An 18687-nucleotide genomic window follows, 5' to 3' on the forward strand; every position below is an offset into this window, starting at 1 on the left:
TAGAATGATTCCTGTAGCTGAGCAGCCCCCACCTCTTTCTCAGACCAAGCCCTGCATTAAAACAACAATCCAAACACCAGACGCTTTTTCCCAGCATCATCTCCGTCCACAGCCGTCTGTCTCACCCCGGTCCTCCCTCTCTCTTTCTCTCTCTCTCTCTCTCTCTCTGTATCTATCTCTCTGTCTTCCTTTTCCTCTCTCAGCCCCTCCATTAATTCAGGTGCCTCAGCTCCTGCCCCTGCACCATTACTGCTTCCAGAGCCTCTCTAGCTCTCTCCCGCGCTCTCTCCCTCTCTCTCTCTCCCTCTCTCTCTCTCTCTCTCTCTCTCTCTCTCTCTCTCTCAGCCCCAGCCTACCAGACAGTCCCTCAGAGTCTGACACTGAATATAAAGCATGAGGACGGCTGCTACCTGCTCCACATGCACCCAGCCCTCTACTCCTCCTGACGGGCTCCTCAGAGAAGCCTGCCTCCGTCCGTCTCCCTCCTCACCTGTAGTTTTGAATCAAAAAAATTTTTTTTTAAAAGTAAAGATTGAGAAACGCTGCCCCCTGCTGGTGCAGCTAGAGTAGTGAATGACGGGCAGTTTCCTCTGGTTTCAGGTATCTTCGCTCTCACCTTGTCTTTCTCCTTTGCTGTTTTTTGCTTCTTTGTAGGCAGCTGGGCTTGAAGTGGCTGTGTTTTCATGTTTTCGTAACGCATTTCCTCTCTTTTCCCTCCCTTTCCGCTCCTACAGGAAAAGCTTCGTCCAGCGATGACGACGTTCAGAAATCAGACGTGTCCTCAACAGGTCAGGGGGTCATCGACAAGGACCATCTGGGGCCGCTCCTGCTGCAGGTGAGTCCAGTGCTCCACCCTTGTCAGACAGATGATGTTTAGTCAAGGTTTGATTGGCCAATTGGCTGGTGGTGACTTCCTGTCGCTGTGCTGCCAGGCTCTGGACGGCTTCCTGTTTGTGGTGAACCGCGAAGGCAGCATCGTGTTCGTGTCGGACAACGTGACGCAGTACCTGCAGTACAAACAGGAGGAGCTCATCAACACCAGCGTGTACAACATTCTCCATGAAGACGACAGGGAGGAGTTCCACAAGAACCTGCCAAAGACCAACAGTGAGAAACACACCCACGCTTACACACACAGACACACTCGGAGCTGCACGTCGGCTCAGAAGTAAACCCTGCTTGACATCTTCCATAGGGCCGAGATATAAAACAAACTTTGAGAGGTTACAACAACTGTGCGCGCACGTCAGCGTAAACTCACTCACTTATTTATTCATGCTCCTCCGTTCGTAGCTCCTTCTCTCGTTATAATGAGGAGCTCCTGGGAAGCTTGTTCATGTGAATGAGAGCTTTTTTAGAAAGACACACACACACACACACACACATACACACACACCTGACAAAACACACATGTGCACAGAAGCACCCACCCACTCGGTGCTAAGCAGGCAGAGCGTAGCGCAGCTGTCAGTCACACTCAGTGGTCCAGACAGTGTAAAACAGGCCTGAGCTCTATTCAGATCCCATGGCAGCCATCTGGAAACTACTTACTGCTGAATAATGCACCTCCACACTTTCCTCTACTTAATTCACTGCATGTTTGCATGTGCACGCGTACAGTATGTGTATGTCTCATTGTGTATATTTACAAGTAAGCGATGTCAGTCATGGGATTGCATTTTTTTTTTTTTTTTTTTTTTGAAGATGCTGCATGTGTGTGTCTAAGCTCACGAGTATGTGCACAGAGCACTATTTATAAAGCTGATTAATTATGGATATGTGTGCTCAACTGAACCTGCTACTCGATTAACTCCGCAGTAATGTTCCTAAAGCAGCGGCGGCTCCGACATGTCATTGACACGTTCTCTCACTTATTCCTCCTCTTCCCCTGCACGCTCCTTTCTTCATTCACTCTCTTCATCTTTTAAGACTCATCTTTATCTACTTTTCCTCTGAGCGTCCCCTGTGCCTCTCTCAGCTCACTCCTTCTCAGCCTCATTCATACTTAATATGGCTGCCTACTAAGATGAATATTGTGGTTGTCTGTTTCTCAACCTGCTTCTTTCGGCGCTCCCACCCCTCATTGTGTCTCGCTCTGCTGCTCTGCCCCTTCATTATCTTTTGGACCCATGAATGAAATACGCTCTCGCTGCACATTCCTGTGGGATGACCGCTGACCACGCCAGCTACAGTTAAATACACACACACAAAAACACCCAAGACACACACATATAGTAACAAAAACAGACACACACTCGTGCACAAAACGTGGAGTGAGCTTTTGTTGTCGGCCAGTGTGTTTTTTTGACCCCTCTGTCTTGCCTCGCTGTTGGATAATTGTGTCTGAAGGGAGTTGTCTGCCCCAGTGACTGTGCTGTGTTTTCTCTGTGGAGGAGAGAAACCCAAGGCCTTGTTAAATCACCTCTCACTATCAGTTAGCCCCTCCCCACCACTACCATCCTACCCCGACCTCCCTTCCCCTCCCTTCCCTGACATGTCTCGGTCTCCTAAGTCCTCTCTTGTATCCTCCCTGCACCTGCCAGACAGAAACCTCCGGCCAACTCAAGGCCCCGTCAAGGCTTCACACAGACCTTGGAGGACAGTTGGATGTCTCTCTGAAGTTTGCCTCCCTTTTCTCTCTTTTCCTCCCTCTCCCCCCTGTGAAGGTGACCCCGTCTAAATGTGTATGTGTGTGTGTGTGTGTGTGTGAGCCGTGATGAGGAGTCAGGGCCTAAATGAGGATAGATGGCTGAGTGTCCCTGGCCTCTGCCTGCTGCAAAGCAGACTGAGAGGGAGAGATATTGGAAATCGACACCTTGGCTACATTAATCCTATGGTCCATTTAGCCAGGGATCCGAACAGCAGGAGAGGCTTCTGCTTCTCAATTAAAGAGGGAAAATACATGTTTGCAGTGTGGTTTGTTTGTTTTGTTTGTGTGTGTGTGTGTATCTGTGGCAGGGTAGAGTGTGAGCTGTTTGTGATATTTGATTACAGGCAGTCCCTTCATAGCTGTATGTGGTTTTCAGTCCCAGGAGTTACATGTTCATTCCTTTTTACTCCCAAGCGTAAATTTCTGTCAGCACACGTCCTGATGTGTTTGTTTATGTTTGTTTCCCCGTCAGTAAATGGAGTGTCGTGGGGAAGCGAGGCAGCCCGACAGAAGAGTCACACCTTCACTTGCCGGATGCTGGTCAAGTTTGGCCACGCCCACGGCCCCATGGAGGAGGGGCCAGGAGGGCCACGCTACGAGACCATGCAGTGTTTCGCTCTTACCCAGCCCAAGGCCATGATCGAGGAGGGGGAAGGTACGCTGGCATCGTCTTAAAATCACACACTTTTAGTACATAGTATAAGAAGCCATGTTACGATTGTACTGTGTTGAAAAAATACATTTATCTGTGTTTATTGGCAATATTTAAAGTCCCCCTGCACTAAAAAATGTGTTTTTCTTACTTCACTTGGCTGTTTGAGCTGCACTGTGCAGAATATTGTATGTGCAGGGTTTAAGGGCTGTTTTCATATTGCTGAAACGGTGAAATTTTCTCTTTGCTGATCTTAAATCTGAGTTTAAATTGTGTACCTTTGAGCCTGATTTTATGACATCACAACTAGTTTGGAACCAATTCTTGTCCAATATGGAAAGTGGAAAACCTCCAGTGTACATACTGTACCCTGAGAAGGGGCTTTTCAGTGAAGTAGGAGACATCTGGTGTCCATTGGTTAAACTTTGGAATGAAAGATATTTGCATATTCATAGATTCTGGATTTTTCAATAAGGAAAAACCAGGTAAAAAAATTTGGGTTTAAAATACAAAAATTTGGTTGAAAATCCCATCTTCAATTTACTATTTTGCAAAGCAACCACTTTGTAGTAACAATGTTCTGTTTGTTTAGCATCTCATTTGAATTTCCCCCCATTTTTTTGCCTCACCCGAAGCATTTTTTAGTTGTTTCCTTCAGCAAGATGGGAATTTTTCATGTGTGGGTTTAATATCAAAGGAAAAAATGCACAAAAAACTACAAGAGGCTCTTCAAATGCAAAATTCAATTCACTACATGTTCAAAAGGTGACAAAACATGACAAAAAGGTAACTTTATGGTCAGAAGACAAGCACTCCTTCTCTAAAGGCCTGGGTTCAAGAGTGCAAACCTTTACATGTGTACAATGTAAAGTTGGCTTAAACGACTCTGCTCCAGGCATTTTTCAGTAAAGATCTATAAAACCCACAATCAATGATCCTTAAGTACAATGCAATGACTATGAAACATTACTGACACCTCTCCTCTCTCACCTGCAGACCTTCAGTCATGTATGATCTGTGTGGCCCGTCGAGTGACAGCCATGGAGAGAACAGAGAGTTTCAATACCCGGCATGAGCTCTCAGGTGAGGAGCTGCATACCCTGAAATCTCTCTCTAAACAAACAGATGCTGAAACAATTCATGACATTCATTCTTCAACCATGAATAGGTTTGACTCATCCCTTTTTCTTTTCCTTGTTTCCTTCCCCCTCCAACTCGTCGTCCTTCTGTCCTCCCCGGCAGGTAAACTGATCCAGATCGACCAGAACTCTCTGAGAGCGTCGATGCGTCCGGGCTGGGAGGATTTGTTGAGGCGTTGCATTCAGATGTTCCTTCAGCACAGTGACGGGCAACCCTGGTCGCACAAACGCCACTACCATGAGGGTGGGTCACACAAAAACACACACACACACACACACCTGGAATCAGCCGCAGAAGTACTTTGAACTTAGTCAATTCATCTTGTTTAGCTCTCTTATATCCACAATTTAAGAGCTGCAAAATCATCAGGATGTGACTGTATTTAATTAACTGTTTACTCATTTGTGTATTCAGCCTTCTCTTTTACGATGTTGTGTTCCTATTATAGTTATGAGGGAATATTGTCTGACTCAGATTATTTGTTTTTAATTTGCTGGTACTACTTAGCTTGGTGAGGCCTCCCATCGGAAAGAAAAACTGGTTAAACTCACTGGTTAAATGCATAAACACATTTACACACCTCATGCATTAGTATTTAAATATTGATCTCATGAATACAAATGCCTGAGCACTACATTGATCCTCATTGTAATCACTGATTTGGCTCCAACAGAAAAGCAGTGATTGATGACCTCCTTTATCAGATAAGTGTTTAATTGTGTTAATCCGTCGTTTTATCTGTCTGCGCAGCCTTTCTGCAGGGTCATGCTGAGACGCCCCTGTACCGCTTCTCTCTGTCCGACGGCACCCCAGTCACAGCCCAGACCAAGAGCAAACTGTACCGTCATCCTATGAGCAACGAGCCGCAAGGCTTCATCTCCACTCACCTACTTCAGAGGTCAGAAACTGAAAATACACACACTCCTTTCAAACACAGCAAAGGATGTGTCATTTACTGTATTGACTAAAAAAAGCACTTCCAGCGTATCTATGCGAGGCAGCCAAGGCATTCATGCCACACGAATAGCTGAAGTAGCAGCTGAAGTAGCTTTTATACACTGACATCCTGTGAACAGTGAGAAGACTCCACGTAGGAACTGGTATTTCAGTTGCATTTATTTCAAGCTTCTACAGTCTGAGAGAGGTTATTGTGGGGGATTCAGCATTTTCAAGGTTTTTGCGTTTTTCAGACTTGTTTTTTTTTTTCCCTCTCCTTCCACACAGGGAACCAAACGGTTACCGCTCAGCTCAGGGTGCCAACATGATGCCTAACACTATGAGACAACAGGGCATGGGAGGACCCAACTCAAATGCCCAAATGAACATGAACACCGGTGGAGGGATGGGCATGGGGGGCATGGGCGGCATGAACAGGGGCTTTGGCATGAACGAGCAGGGCCACATGGGTCACATGGGTCCGATGGGAGGCAGCTCTATGTACGGAGGGAGCGGTGGAGGAGGAAGTGGAGGCATGGGCAACCGCATGATGCAGATGAATCAGATGGGGCAGATGAATCAAGTGGGGCATATGAATCAGATGGGTCCCATGAATCACCCGGGCCAAGGCATGCAGCAGCATCCACAGCAGCCCCCGTTTCAGAGCAGCGGTGGGTTTGGGCTAAGTGGCTTGAACAGTCCTTCGGGAAGCCCCCGAATGGGCGGTCCCCAGCCAGGACTCCTGATGTCACCCCGTAACCGAGGGAGCCCGAAGATGGGAGCCAACCAGTTCTCACCTGGAGGTATGTCGATCATTTTTTAGTAATTAGGCATCAGTGTCATTTATTTATTGATTGACTTCTTTGTTTGATAAGGTTTTATGAGATTTTTTTCTGTTCCAGGCATACATTCTCCCATGAGTGGCATTGGCAGTGGTGGAGGAGGCGGGGGGAGCACTACCACCTACTCCAGCAGCTCCCTAAATGCCCTACAAGCCATCAGTGAAGGAGTAGGGAGCTCCCTCCCCTCCACCCTAACATCCCCGTCGCCAGCTCACAAACCAGACAGCTCTCCCAGCATCCACTCCTCCTCCTCTTCCTCTCAGCCCAGTCAGCCAGCCAAACCAGGCCAAGAAGGCTCAAAAAGCCCAGTGGGAGGCTTAGGGCCTGGGTCCAGCGACCATCACCACCCCATGCACCATCACCACCATCATCAGCATCCTCAGGCTGAGAGTTCTGGAGACCGGCCAGACAGCCAGGCAGCTACAGCAACTAAAGAGTCTGGAGAGGGAAGCAATGAGGCGGGGGTGGCGAGCACTGAACCCCCTCGGAGGGTGCCAGACGGTAAGGGGCATAAGAAGTTGCTACAGTTGCTGACTTCACCAACTGAGGAGCTGGGAATCGGCGGCAGCGGGCCAACAGGGCCCCCCATACCACCCCCGCCAACCAGCAGCAGCACTCCTGCAGGCTCAGAGAGTAAGGATCCACCGGGAGGCATGACTAGCCCCTCATCTACTGGCGTCTCCTCCTCCTCTTCAGCCAGTGCCAATCCAGGCCAGACGAGCGGGCCAGGGGGCGTGTCAACATCAATATCATCAGCCCACTACACAGGCTCGCTGCAAGAAAAGCACAAGATCCTCCACAAGCTTCTTCAAAATGGCAATACCCCAGATGAGGTAGCTAAGATCACAGCTGAGGCTACAGGAAAGGTGTCACTGGGGGGCCAGGAGGGCGCTGAGGTTGGAACAGGAGGGTCAGGGGCCGGGAGCGGACCTGGGTCGATCACAGAGCCGAAGCAAGAGCAGCATAGCCCCAAGAAGGAGAAGACCCATGCCCTCCTCCACTACCTCCTCAACAAGGATGATTCCAAAGAGCCAGTGGATGTCAAGCCCAAGCTCGAAGAGCTAGATGGGAAGGGACCCCCAGGGGCCGCTGGCGGCCCTCCACGTAGTGTCCCCGGATCTGGGCCTGCCCCTGCACCTGAACATCCTGAGAGCAAGATCAAGTCAGAGCCACCTGATGATGTAAGATTGCTTTTTGTTTTATGAATAATTGAATTACTGCAGTTATTCTATTGTTATTTCCTGACTTTTAGCGTACCATTGCAGTATATATCTGGACAAAGACAACTGAACTTTCCGTTCGGTCTTGCCTCTGACTTAACTTATTATGATCTGGATGAATGTGAATCTTCATAGACATTTACGTGATGACTAATTTCGGTTATTTTCATGTTCAGTTGCACAACCTAGAGTCTATCCTGGGAGATCTGAGGGGTTCAAGCTCTGACTTTTACACGGATCCGGCTGGAGGTGGAGGGGCAAATGACACAGGAAACAAACCCCAGGGTTGCCTTGACGACAGCCTGCAGGGTAAGTGGTTCAAGAGCCAAAGCTTATAAGAAGTGACAGTTACATGCAAGGCAAGTGTTGTGACATCATATGTGATGATATCAATATAAAATACCAGTGAAACAACATCTGGCATCATCATATGCTGTCTGAGTTTTGTTTCAGGTCGTCAGATTCATTCCTGGTCTTCATATATAAGATATACTTTATATAAAACAATATACTTTATATAAAACATATCTTACCCTTCAAAAAGAAGCCTCAGTATTTTATGATCTTCTCTCCATAGCTTGGCAAGTCTAATCCTCTCTTAAGAGGAGTTTTATGCTTGATAGTAAAAACTGTTTGACTGTATGTTCCCTACATCAAAACAGTAATAAATTCTACAAAACAATGTGCGTTTACTTTACATGCTCACTCTCTGAATAAATGATGATTTATAAGACCACACTGGTGAGGATGAACAGAGTGGATGAGTTCAGTAGCACAGTGTAAAATAAACAAGTGTAAATTGACATACATTACAAAAGTAATGTTTATTGTCTATGGTTGGTACCTGTGACGGTACTATTGTGAAATTGGTTATTACACAATACATGCTGTTTATACAGGCTGAAAAATATTACTGTCGTCAAAATGTTAGAGGGTATTGAGATATTACTTTTTTGCATATCATCCACCCACAATCTCATGCAAAACAAACATTGTTCTAACTATTTTTAAGGAAACAGATAAGAATTTGGATTTACAAGAATTGAATTTATGCTTTTTGTGTACAGGGAGTCCAGGTATGGGTCCGGGACCTCGGGGGCCCTTCCAGAGGGCCATGTCCTTGGACGGAAAGCCTCCTGGTGGGCCTGGAGGGGCAGGAAGACGCCCCATGCTTATCAAGCAGGAGAACATGATGGGCAGCCCAGATGGCTATCCGGGAAACATGGGTGTGTGTTTAAGTTACCCAACATTTATTTTCTTCACCTTTCTCTGCCCCCCCTCCCCTCACTGTTATTAGGGTATTTGTCCCTCAATTCAGGTCTTTTACTATATTTAGTTATCTGATAACCTTTAAACTTAAAGACACACATCTAAGGATGCTAAATGTTGACGACCAAGACTGGGCCACACTGCTCTCCTTTAACACCTGTACAATACTGATATATGCACATCTCATATTTATTTATTACTAGGACCGATGAATAGGGGGATGGTTCCCCAGAGGTCTCCTATGGGGGGTTCAGGGGACTGGGGAATGCCCCGCTCCAGTGCCAGCCCAGTGGGTTCAGCAGGACACCCCTCCATGATGCGCCCAGGCATGGAGTACAACAATGGCAAGGGCATGATGGCAGGACCCATGGTCAGCCGCTCCAACAGTGTACCGGGCACCAGGTCTATGCTGCAGCAACAGCTCATGGATATGGGTATGTTTGTCAAACTAGTCGCCAGTTGGACTTTTAATTAATACTAGCACAGCTATGTGAGGATATGTATCAAAAAGCTGGGAGAAGTGTAAAAATATAGGAAAACAATGTACACACCGATCCAAATAGCTTTTTTTGTCATCTTTGGTGAATTCATCACGAGTCAGTTTTGAATTTTTAGTGGCATCTAGCGGAATAGACTTGGCAGAAATGGAATATAATATTCATAAGTATCCTACACACTGGTCCTTTAAGGCATCTGACATGATGTTTACATACTGTATTTTGACTTATATGTGCTGTATGATCCTTGTCCATTACATGCTTAAAAGATCCTATCGGTGTAACCTGTAGCTTCTGACTGCCCAGACAGTCTGTGTGCATGCGTATGAATTAAATATGTATTGTCATTGTGGTTTAGGTGGCTCTGGTGACATGGGTATGGGTATGAGCCCCTTCAGCCAGCAGGGCCAGCCCAATCAGTCCCCCTCCTGGCCGGACTCTATGATGGGGATGGAGGGCAACAGGTCAGTGCTAAATTCCTTATTGTTCTTCTTCATTCTTAATAAGCTGCAATGAGCTGAGTAAGCAGTTTATCCTCAACTTCATGGTGGGTGTCTGTGTGTGTTGTAGACGCCCGTTTGGCAACACTTTGGATGATCTTCTGGTGCCTCCCACCACCAGTGAGGGTCAGAGTGACGAGCGGGCGCTCCTGGACCAGCTGGACTCTCTGCTGAATAATACAGATGGCATCGCGCTGGAGGAGATAGACCGAGCTCTGGGCATCCCAGACCTCGTCAGCCAGGTAGATCCTAAGAAAAGATTAGAAAAGATGGATAAACAATGGACTTAGCTCTACTAGAAGTAATGTAACAAAAGAACAGTCTGCATGTCATGACTCATAAGTGTGCTTTAAATTAATCTTTGCATTAGATATCTCAGTCATGACTCAGAGTGTTCAGGCTGTTCTTTCACTGAAGAGAGATAGATGAGCCCACAGGGATCCGTCTGTGCTGCTTAGAAAAAGACAATTACAGAGCCAATGAATTGGAAACAAATCAATAAGATGAAGAAGTTTGACAACCTTCTCTTTTTGTCCTTTTGTCGTGTCTGCTCCAGAACCAGGGAGGAGAGCAGCAGATGGAACCTTTCCCGGGGCAGGACTCGTCCATGGTGCTGGACCAGAAGCCTCTCTACGGACAAGGCTATCCCGGACCCCCTGCCATGCCTATGCAGTCTGGCTATGGAGGGAACCCCATGCAGGGACAGCCCCAACAAGGGGGGTTTGGGCCCATGCTCTCTCAGATGGGCCAAGGCGGCAGCTTCCCTGGTATGGGTGGCATGGGGGGCATGGGTCACCCCCGTGCCAACATGATGAGACCCAGGATGATGAGTGCCAACAAGCCCATGAGGCTCCAGCTGCAACAGAGGCTGCAGGGACAGCAGGTATGAATCACATCTAACCATGTTGTATGTGGTGTGTTCACACTAGAAAAATGATAAAATGAAGTGTACTTATTAACGTCAACACGCATATTAGTTTTGGTGATGTTGTACCACAACATAATGCAGCTGGACACGAACAAATAGAAACTTGGAAACATTTCACTCACTATTAAAAGCTTTTTGAGTTGCGGCTTCGGTCTATATTTGATGATTGATGACTCATGTATTGCATAACTTTATTCCTTTCAAAAATGCTGCAGTCTGTGCTGTAGATTTCTTGTTTTCTAAATGCCAAAATAAGGCACCATCAATGATAGCATATAGTTTATAATTTATCTGTAAATAAGTAAGTAAGTAATTTGCTCTTTTCATTCCTCAGTTCATGAATCAGACGCGGCAGGGCATGGGCATGAAGATGGAGAACCCGGGAGGCAACCCTGGCATGAGGCCCGGCATGCAGCCCGGCATGGCAGGACAGGTAGATAACAAAAACCTTTTTGGTTGTATTTCATAGATAAATCACTGTTATACTGATGTTCTAATGGGAGACCTAATGTAACAGAGTTTGTTTTAATATTAGAGTCAGAATCAAATTTGCCAAGTAAGTTCACAGAGTTTGACTCCAGTTGTTGGTAGCAACTTAGAAAGCATGCATGCTTGAAAGGAGAAGTTTGAATAAGCTGTGGCCCAGGTGTGAGTGGTCTGCAAATACCTCCCACTTCCTGACTCAAAGCAGCCCATGAGGGTGACCCCGTCTTAATCTTTTCAGCAGACCTTATTGTCTGTTCTTTTCTTGTTTGGTAGCTGATTTAAACCAGATTGTGATGGACGTACTGAGAACAGATTGACTGCCATGTAGAACTGAATCAACAGATCCTGTGGTTTCCTTAGCTACTGAAGGAAGTACTTCATCTGCCGGGCCTTTTTAAGAGTCTATTCTGCAGTTACTTCAGGTCCCGGGAGATTGTAGATCCCAGACATCTGAAGGTTTCCATGGTCAACACAGTCTTGTTGAGTATGGTTAAAGGAATGAAGCTATGTCCTCCTGGAATCCACAGTGAACTCCACAGTTTTAAGTTTTTGTTCAAGTGTTTAAGTTATTATGACAGAAACCCAGTTGTTCAACCTCTTGTCTCTATGCAGACGGATGAGGCTGATTGTGGACATGTCATCTGTTAACCTCAGTTTGGGGTCCCCAGTGATGCAGTCTTAGTGTGAACGTATTGTTGGTGTAAAATTTTAATGTGTTGATCTAGTTTGAGTGTTCTTTTTTTATCTTCTCATAGGCTGTATTGCGATCTTTGATACAACTTTCAATTGATACAACATTCCTCAGCTTTGATTCAGATTTTAAATAAAAGCCTCTATTTGCGTATCACACTGTATCCACATCACCCACTCATTTTTAACATGATGTATTTTATAAGGTATATGTTTATGAAAGCTCCATATATATTCATACCATTCATTCATAGCCCTTCTCAAAAAACAAACACAAACCGATTTATACGTTTGATTTTCGCAGCCGGGCTTCCTCAATGCTCAGATGATGGCTCAGCGCAGCAGGGAGATGGTCACCATGCAGATGAGGAGACAGCGCATGATGATGCTGATGCAACAGCAGCAGCAGCAGGCGGCCGCGGCTGCTGCTGCAGCGGCAGGAGGATTCAGTCCCCCTCCGAACGTCACAGCTCCCGGTGGCATGGACAACCCTATGGGAGGGCCAAACATGGGCCAGCCAGGCCCCCAGCAGTTCAGCTATGGAGGGAGTTATGGTGAGTTTACTGACGCCCAACAGAATACTGCTGCTCCCTGGTGGTGAGTCTATGCACTGCAGGGTTTGGGCTGTAGTTTAACGTTTGACATGTAAAAAGGAAGATTGGTAGATGTATTTATGATTAAGAAAAACAAAACTTGTCAGAAGGCTGTCCATGTACATCTCCCTTGTCTCTGTTTTTTTATAGTCAGACCAAATATTGTTATTGAAGGGATAGTAAGTATCAGAACACACCCCCAGGCAACCGGATCGTCATCTATCTTTATATATCACTATGTATCAGTTATCTTTTATCTGTTGTCTACGGATGGAGGTGTAAGCTGAGGCTGGATGTTTTATCTCCACAGGCATGGGCCAGCAGGGAGACCCCTCATTTGGCCCATCAGGCGGCAGTCCTCCTAACGCCATGATGCCAGGCCGCATGGGGCCTCAGAACCCCATGATGCAACAGCACCCACAGGGCGGTCCCATGTACCAGGGCGCAGATATGAAAGGCTGGTCGCAAGGGGGCATGGCACGCAACAGGTTTGTGCTAGAAACTAACACGTTGTAGCGTGTAGCTCGAGTTTTTCTCTTGATGAATGTGCACAATTGAACACTGTCCTCTCCCTCACCAGTTCGTACCCTCAGCAGCAGTTTGGGCAACAGGGACCTCCAGGGCAGCAACAGTTTGGGCAGCAGGGGAATCCAGGCCAGTATGGGGGCATGATGATGAATGGGGGCATGCCGGCCAGTGGAGGAGGAGGTCACATGGGCCAGATGGGAGGGCAAATGGGCATGAATCCAATGGTGATGGGACGCATGCCTATGGGGCCTGATCAGGTAGGTGCAGAGGGTCGGAACGTCTCATTCTGGGTACAAATAAAGCTTTGATTAATGTTTTTTGCACTTTTCTTCCTCACACTTTTTTCCTTTTCCTTGCCTTAATCTAGAAATATTGCTGAACATCGTGACAGAAGCATTTGTCTCACTGTGATCTCCGCTCAGAGATAGGACATGGCTGCAGCACTGGAGTGTGTGGAGGACCCATCGGTGTGTGTCTGCGTGTAGTGCTGCACTCCCACCAGACGGGGGAGTGAACTTCCTTTTGGACTCACGGCCAGTAATGGCAGTCTGGCAACCTGAGGAAAAACAGACAGACTGTCACATACATACATGGAGACACACAGCGTTTATAAAAATCAGAAACACTGTGACACATTTACACATAAATCAAGACAGATAGACAGTTCTGTGATTCCTCTCGTAGACTGTAGTTTAATATTCCTCTCTTTCTGAGCGGTGTGTGTGTGTGTGTGTGTGTGTGCCTCTGTAAACACACACACCACTTGCTGTGGACCAAACAGTGAAGGTGGACAGACGCTTGAGTAGATCACAGACTTGAACATGGGACGGACGTGTGAAGACATCCTCTCCTTTTGTCGAATGTACCATGAAGCTGTGTTCAGATTTAAAATGTCTTGTTTCTGAACTACGTGGGATTTTTATCCGCCATCTCTCTGCTGCTCCTGGAGGATCTCTGCATACAGTAAACACGGTTCTAGATGACGAGCCATCAGATTGTGACACTCAGATGAATGTCATTAAGCAGTAGCACATTGTTTCGCCCTCCAGGACGCCGCGGGGGCTAAAGTACGACTGAATTACTTGTTGGCTGATTGCACTTTAAGGAAAGGCCAACATCAAAAGGATTGTGGCAATATAGAGGCCTTTATCCAAGAATTAATGCATAGCAGCAGACATTTACTGTTTATTTTTGTGTGTGTGTGTGTGTGTGTGTGTGTGTGTGGGTGTGTGTTCTCCAAGTTTTCCTCTCTGAGAAATGGGGGCTGTTGATTGGAAATGGGTAACCTTGATGATCTTTGTTCTAAAGCGGGAACCAGTAGAAAGGCAGCAAGCACATATTTTAAACCAACACTCTCGTCTACAGTGTACCGATTTATTATAAGAAGAGAAATGTACCGTTTTTAAGTCATTTTAAAGTCACTCTTGAAACAAACAGACTTCTATCAATGTTCAAAAATTCCACTTATATTTATACGGATTCACGAGGTGATCATTTTATCATTTCAGAGGTAATTTTTAAATCAAAATGTTGCAGATATTTTGGTTACCTAACACCGATTTACAGTGTTACAAGTGAAGAAATAAAATTGATCGCCAGATATGAAATTGATGTCTGTATTAGCGTACACTTTTAAGAAAAAGTGTGCGTGAGATTTCAGTGTAGGTGTGCAGATTTCTAGCAATAATCCTTCCTCCTGGTTTTCCTCTGAGGACAAAGCTGAAGCATCATTTACTCAAAGCGACGGTACTGCAGTATTAGACATGATGTCTTGTTTGGAGCTTCTTCTTCTTTTTTTTTTTTTTTTTTCTTTTGTCTGTGAATATGAATTGTAAATACGCTTCAAATGTACTATATATAAATATATATAAGCTTTTGTAGGTCACATACTGTTTTTGCACAGATTGTAAGGCTTGATATTTAAAAGTGTAATTTTCTTATTCCGTCATAGGTCAGTTTTTATTTTCAATACTTTAACCATTGGTTGGAAAGGAAGGGCCTCTTTTTTTTTGTAAGCAGTACGTGTAGATTTTCTGTCATACTGCCACTTTCATTCTCTCAGAAAGCACTTTTTTAATTTGTGATCTTCAAATCATGAATTTCTCCTTATTTTCTGAGAACATAGTCTTAGCTAAAGAGGTGCTAGTAAGTAAACATGTAATTTTTTAAAAAATAAATTATTTTTCTTTCGACAAATAAAGGAGGAAAAAAAAAAAAGAACATAAAATATGCCTATACAAAAAGAGTTGACACATGATTGTGTTTGGCTTCTAGGGGCCCAGATGTCTTACCAGTATGTGGGTTGATATTTTCTGAACTGAACCTCATGCTTCCATGTGTGACTTTTAAGTTTCTCTCCTGAGATTTCTGTGCTTTGGATTTTTGCTGATTTGATCCTTCAGCTAAGATCGTTCAGCCTCAGATATGAGACTTTAGAAATCAATCCCACTGTATAACTGTCCATGAGTCCTTTTTTTTTTTTTTTTTTTGGTTTATTAACAGATGTTTAATCTTGCTGGAAGCAACTCAAGCAGTTTGAATCCCTAATTGCCTGTCATTCTTTAGACAGGTGACTTTTGTTTTCTTGACATTTGCCTTTATTTTTTGTCTTATTTCCTGTGAAGCTTTTGTTGAGAAATCTACCTTTGAAGACATGCTCAATCCAAAGATTTTTGTTTGTCATTCTGCAGTGCTTAGAAACAGTTCCTGACGTAGATCGTGCAAGTACTCATGTGTGCTTTTACTGTTGCACATAACCTATAATATACATTGAACTAAATATGTTTAATTGCATATATTATATTCCCATCTGTATGACATAGAGTAGAAATGAGTCTGGTTCTGCTGAGGTGGTTTGAGTTTTGTTTGTGATTGTTTCTTCCTTTCTGTAGAACTTATGGCCAGTTGAATTGTGGTGCTACAAACGCTTATTTCACAAGAGATTGTTAAGATTTTCTAAGCTGGAAAGAAGGATTCTTGATTGATGTCATAATGTCTCAGAATAATAGCTCGGAGTTGGGTTTTTTGTTTTTTTTTTGTCTCCCCCAGTCTCAATGAAGAATATACAAAAAAAAAATGTCTGTGCTTTGCTTTAAAGGAAAGAAAAGAGAAAACACATCTGGGAAACATACTGTCATTATTACAGGATGTAAAATACTATTTCTTTTTTTTTCTTACCTTGTTTCTTGATGTTAATATCGATGTAAATACAAATTTATATTTAAACATTACAATGTCTCTGCTGTCTTTGTGCATGTGTGTAAAGTTTCATTTCGTACGTTTCAGTCTGTCAGAATCAAATCACACTAGTGTAGCACCAAGAGCCGCAACTGATGATTGTTTTCATTATTGATTGATATGTAGATTATTTTCTCAATTAACTGATCAGTTGTTTGGTCTATAAAATGTCAGTAAAATGGAGAAAAATATCGATCACTGTTTCCCAAAGTCCAAGGTGACATCCTTGAATATCTTGTTTTGTCCCGACCAACAGTCCAAAACCCAAAGACTTCAGCTAAAGAAACAAGGAAATATTAAGAATCTGGAACCAGAAAAGTTTGGCTTTTTTTCTTAAAGAATGACTCAAAACAATTAATTAATTATCAAAATAGTTGGCAATTGATTTTCTGTCGATCGACGGAATTGACTAATCATTGCAGCTCTAAAACACGTTTTGTACAGGTTAGTGCATTTCAAATTACTTTTCAGATGACGAACAAGCTGATAATAAGACTAATGTATAGATAAAAATGATAAAAAAATTATAATAAAACAGATTTCATAGCAATAAAACAGACTAAAAAATGATAATAAAAATGTAAACAAAAAAAACAATAAAACCTATTTTTTTAGAAATAGAATAAAAAATAGACAAAAGACTGACAAATAGATAAGAGAGAATAAAACATTTTAAAATATGAATACAATTAAATGAATAAATTACATAAATAATGGCCATTCTAATCAAAAGCCAGGCTAAAGAGGTGGGTTACAGGTTACAGAAACTTCAGTATAAAGGAGGCTCTCAACTGAGTATTAATGAAACGTGATGATGACTGGAGACTGCCTGTCTGTTAGAAATGGGAGGTGTGTGTGTGTGGGTGGACGGTAGGCAGAGGCATGTGGAGGGAATTCAGAGTGTGAAGGACATCTGTAAGGGAAATCCTCAGAAGTGCACTGGAAAAGGCGAGAGCTTCCTTTCCAGACTGGCTGTTGTTGGTCCACGCTGCCGTCTGCAGCTTCGCTTTCATCTGCTGTTTGTTTCCTGCAACTGGTCACCTCCCACAGTGAGAGCTTTTGTCATTAATCATCCCACTTTCTTTCCTTCTCTTAATGATTTTGCGCCTCCATGAAAATATCTCACACTGGGCTAAATCTTCCTCAGGGCATCCCAACCTGCTGCTGCTGCTGTACTCAAACCTAGAGTCAAACCTTTAAATAACTTTTCTTTTACAGGCTCATTTTTAATTAAATGATTGTGTTTTTCGGGTTAAAAGAACAGCTGCCAGGTTACAGTAGACTGACTCACTCAGCCTTTGAAATTATCCTGTAACCAGAGTTTCACTTTTGTTTCATGTTGTGATAACTCCACACATTCTATGTAGAAAAATATGCCTGTGTTTCGTTTCATGGGAAGAAAATTTAAGGAAATAAAACTATTTAATCTTCGTTCTTAAACATTTTTAGCCACAGGGAATGGCCACCACTTTGGTTCAGACTTAAATACCTCAACAACTATTGATTGCTATGAAATTTTATGCAGACAGTCATGTGACTTTGGTGATTTATTTGGCACCACCTAAAGGTGAAACTTTTCACTTATCCAGTCAAAATATCTCAACATCTACCGGATGGATTACCACAAAATTTAGTACAGACATTCATGTTCTCCAGACACTTTATCTGAATGACTTTGGTGATCCCCTGATTTTTCTTCTAGTGCCACCATGAGGTTGACATTTGGTTTTGAGTGAAATGTCTCAACAGCTATTGGATGGATTTCCATGAAATGGGGACACATTAATGTTCCCCTCAGGATGGATCGTTATAACTTAAATGACCCCTTAATGACTTTTCCATCTAGCGCCAAATGACCAAATATTTGAAAAACTAATAACATTCCCATCAGTTTCAACTGTACTTTGTGTTTATTGCTAATTAGCAAATGTAGGCAACACACTAAAATATGCTGGTGAACATGTTAAATAAACCTACTGTTAGCATTGTCATTGTGTTCATGTTAGCATCTTGATTCCTTCTAGCTCAAAGCACATTTACCAGCCTCAAAGAGCCACTATATGAGTCTTCCTAAAATAATAATAATAATGGTTGTAGCTGTAGTAGTAGACGCCCCCACAGATCCACAAGGTTGCCAAGTGACTTTAAATTGACTATCTGACTGTCATTCTACACAGTGAAGCTCAACTTCTTGGGCCGATCAATTTCTCTGTCTGTCTGGTCTCCATGAGAATCCCTGAAAGGTTGTGAATTGGATAAAAATGAAGCAAAAACCTTTTTATGAAAAGATATCCTTCAAACATATTTTTTTATAACATAAAATATACACTAGCAGCCAGAGTGACCCACATGCTCTCTGGTTGTTGTATCAAACCCAGGACCAGCCCCCCACAAGCTGCATAAACCCCTCTGATGAAGGTTGAATTCTTCCTAAAACAGCAGAGTTGAAGTAAAGTTAAGTAAAAAAAAGATATATTAATAAATAACTAGTAATCTTGGCACAAAACATGCCCAAACTG

At 43.8% G+C, this 18687-nt stretch overlaps 1 protein-coding gene across 1 annotated transcript in view; it reads left to right on the forward strand.

Annotated features, from left to right (window-relative positions):
* LOC137184764 (nuclear receptor coactivator 3-like) overlaps positions 1-14564 on the forward strand; it is a 67049-nt gene extending 52485 nt beyond the window's left edge. The window contains exons 5-23 of the mRNA XM_067592743.1: positions 735-835; positions 933-1107; positions 3123-3305; positions 4299-4385; positions 4545-4685; positions 5193-5340; positions 5667-6181; positions 6281-7401; positions 7617-7749; positions 8508-8666; positions 8913-9143; positions 9565-9670; positions 9777-9948; positions 10263-10589; positions 10969-11067; positions 12115-12364; positions 12714-12891; positions 12984-13188; positions 13299-14564. Coding sequence (XP_067448844.1) covers positions 735-835; positions 933-1107; positions 3123-3305; positions 4299-4385; positions 4545-4685; positions 5193-5340; positions 5667-6181; positions 6281-7401; positions 7617-7749; positions 8508-8666; positions 8913-9143; positions 9565-9670; positions 9777-9948; positions 10263-10589; positions 10969-11067; positions 12115-12364; positions 12714-12891; positions 12984-13188; positions 13299-13310 — 4343 coding nt within the window. The 3' untranslated portion in view covers positions 13311-14564. The remainder of the gene's footprint in view (positions 1-734; positions 836-932; positions 1108-3122; positions 3306-4298; positions 4386-4544; positions 4686-5192; positions 5341-5666; positions 6182-6280; positions 7402-7616; positions 7750-8507; positions 8667-8912; positions 9144-9564; positions 9671-9776; positions 9949-10262; positions 10590-10968; positions 11068-12114; positions 12365-12713; positions 12892-12983; positions 13189-13298) is intronic.
* Positions 14565-18687: the final 4123 nt, after the last annotated feature.

The sequence above is a fragment of the Thunnus thynnus genome, chromosome 6 (assembly GCF_963924715.1).
Source record: "Thunnus thynnus chromosome 6, fThuThy2.1, whole genome shotgun sequence".
Classification (NCBI taxonomy): Eukaryota; Metazoa; Chordata; class Actinopteri; order Scombriformes; family Scombridae; genus Thunnus; species Thunnus thynnus.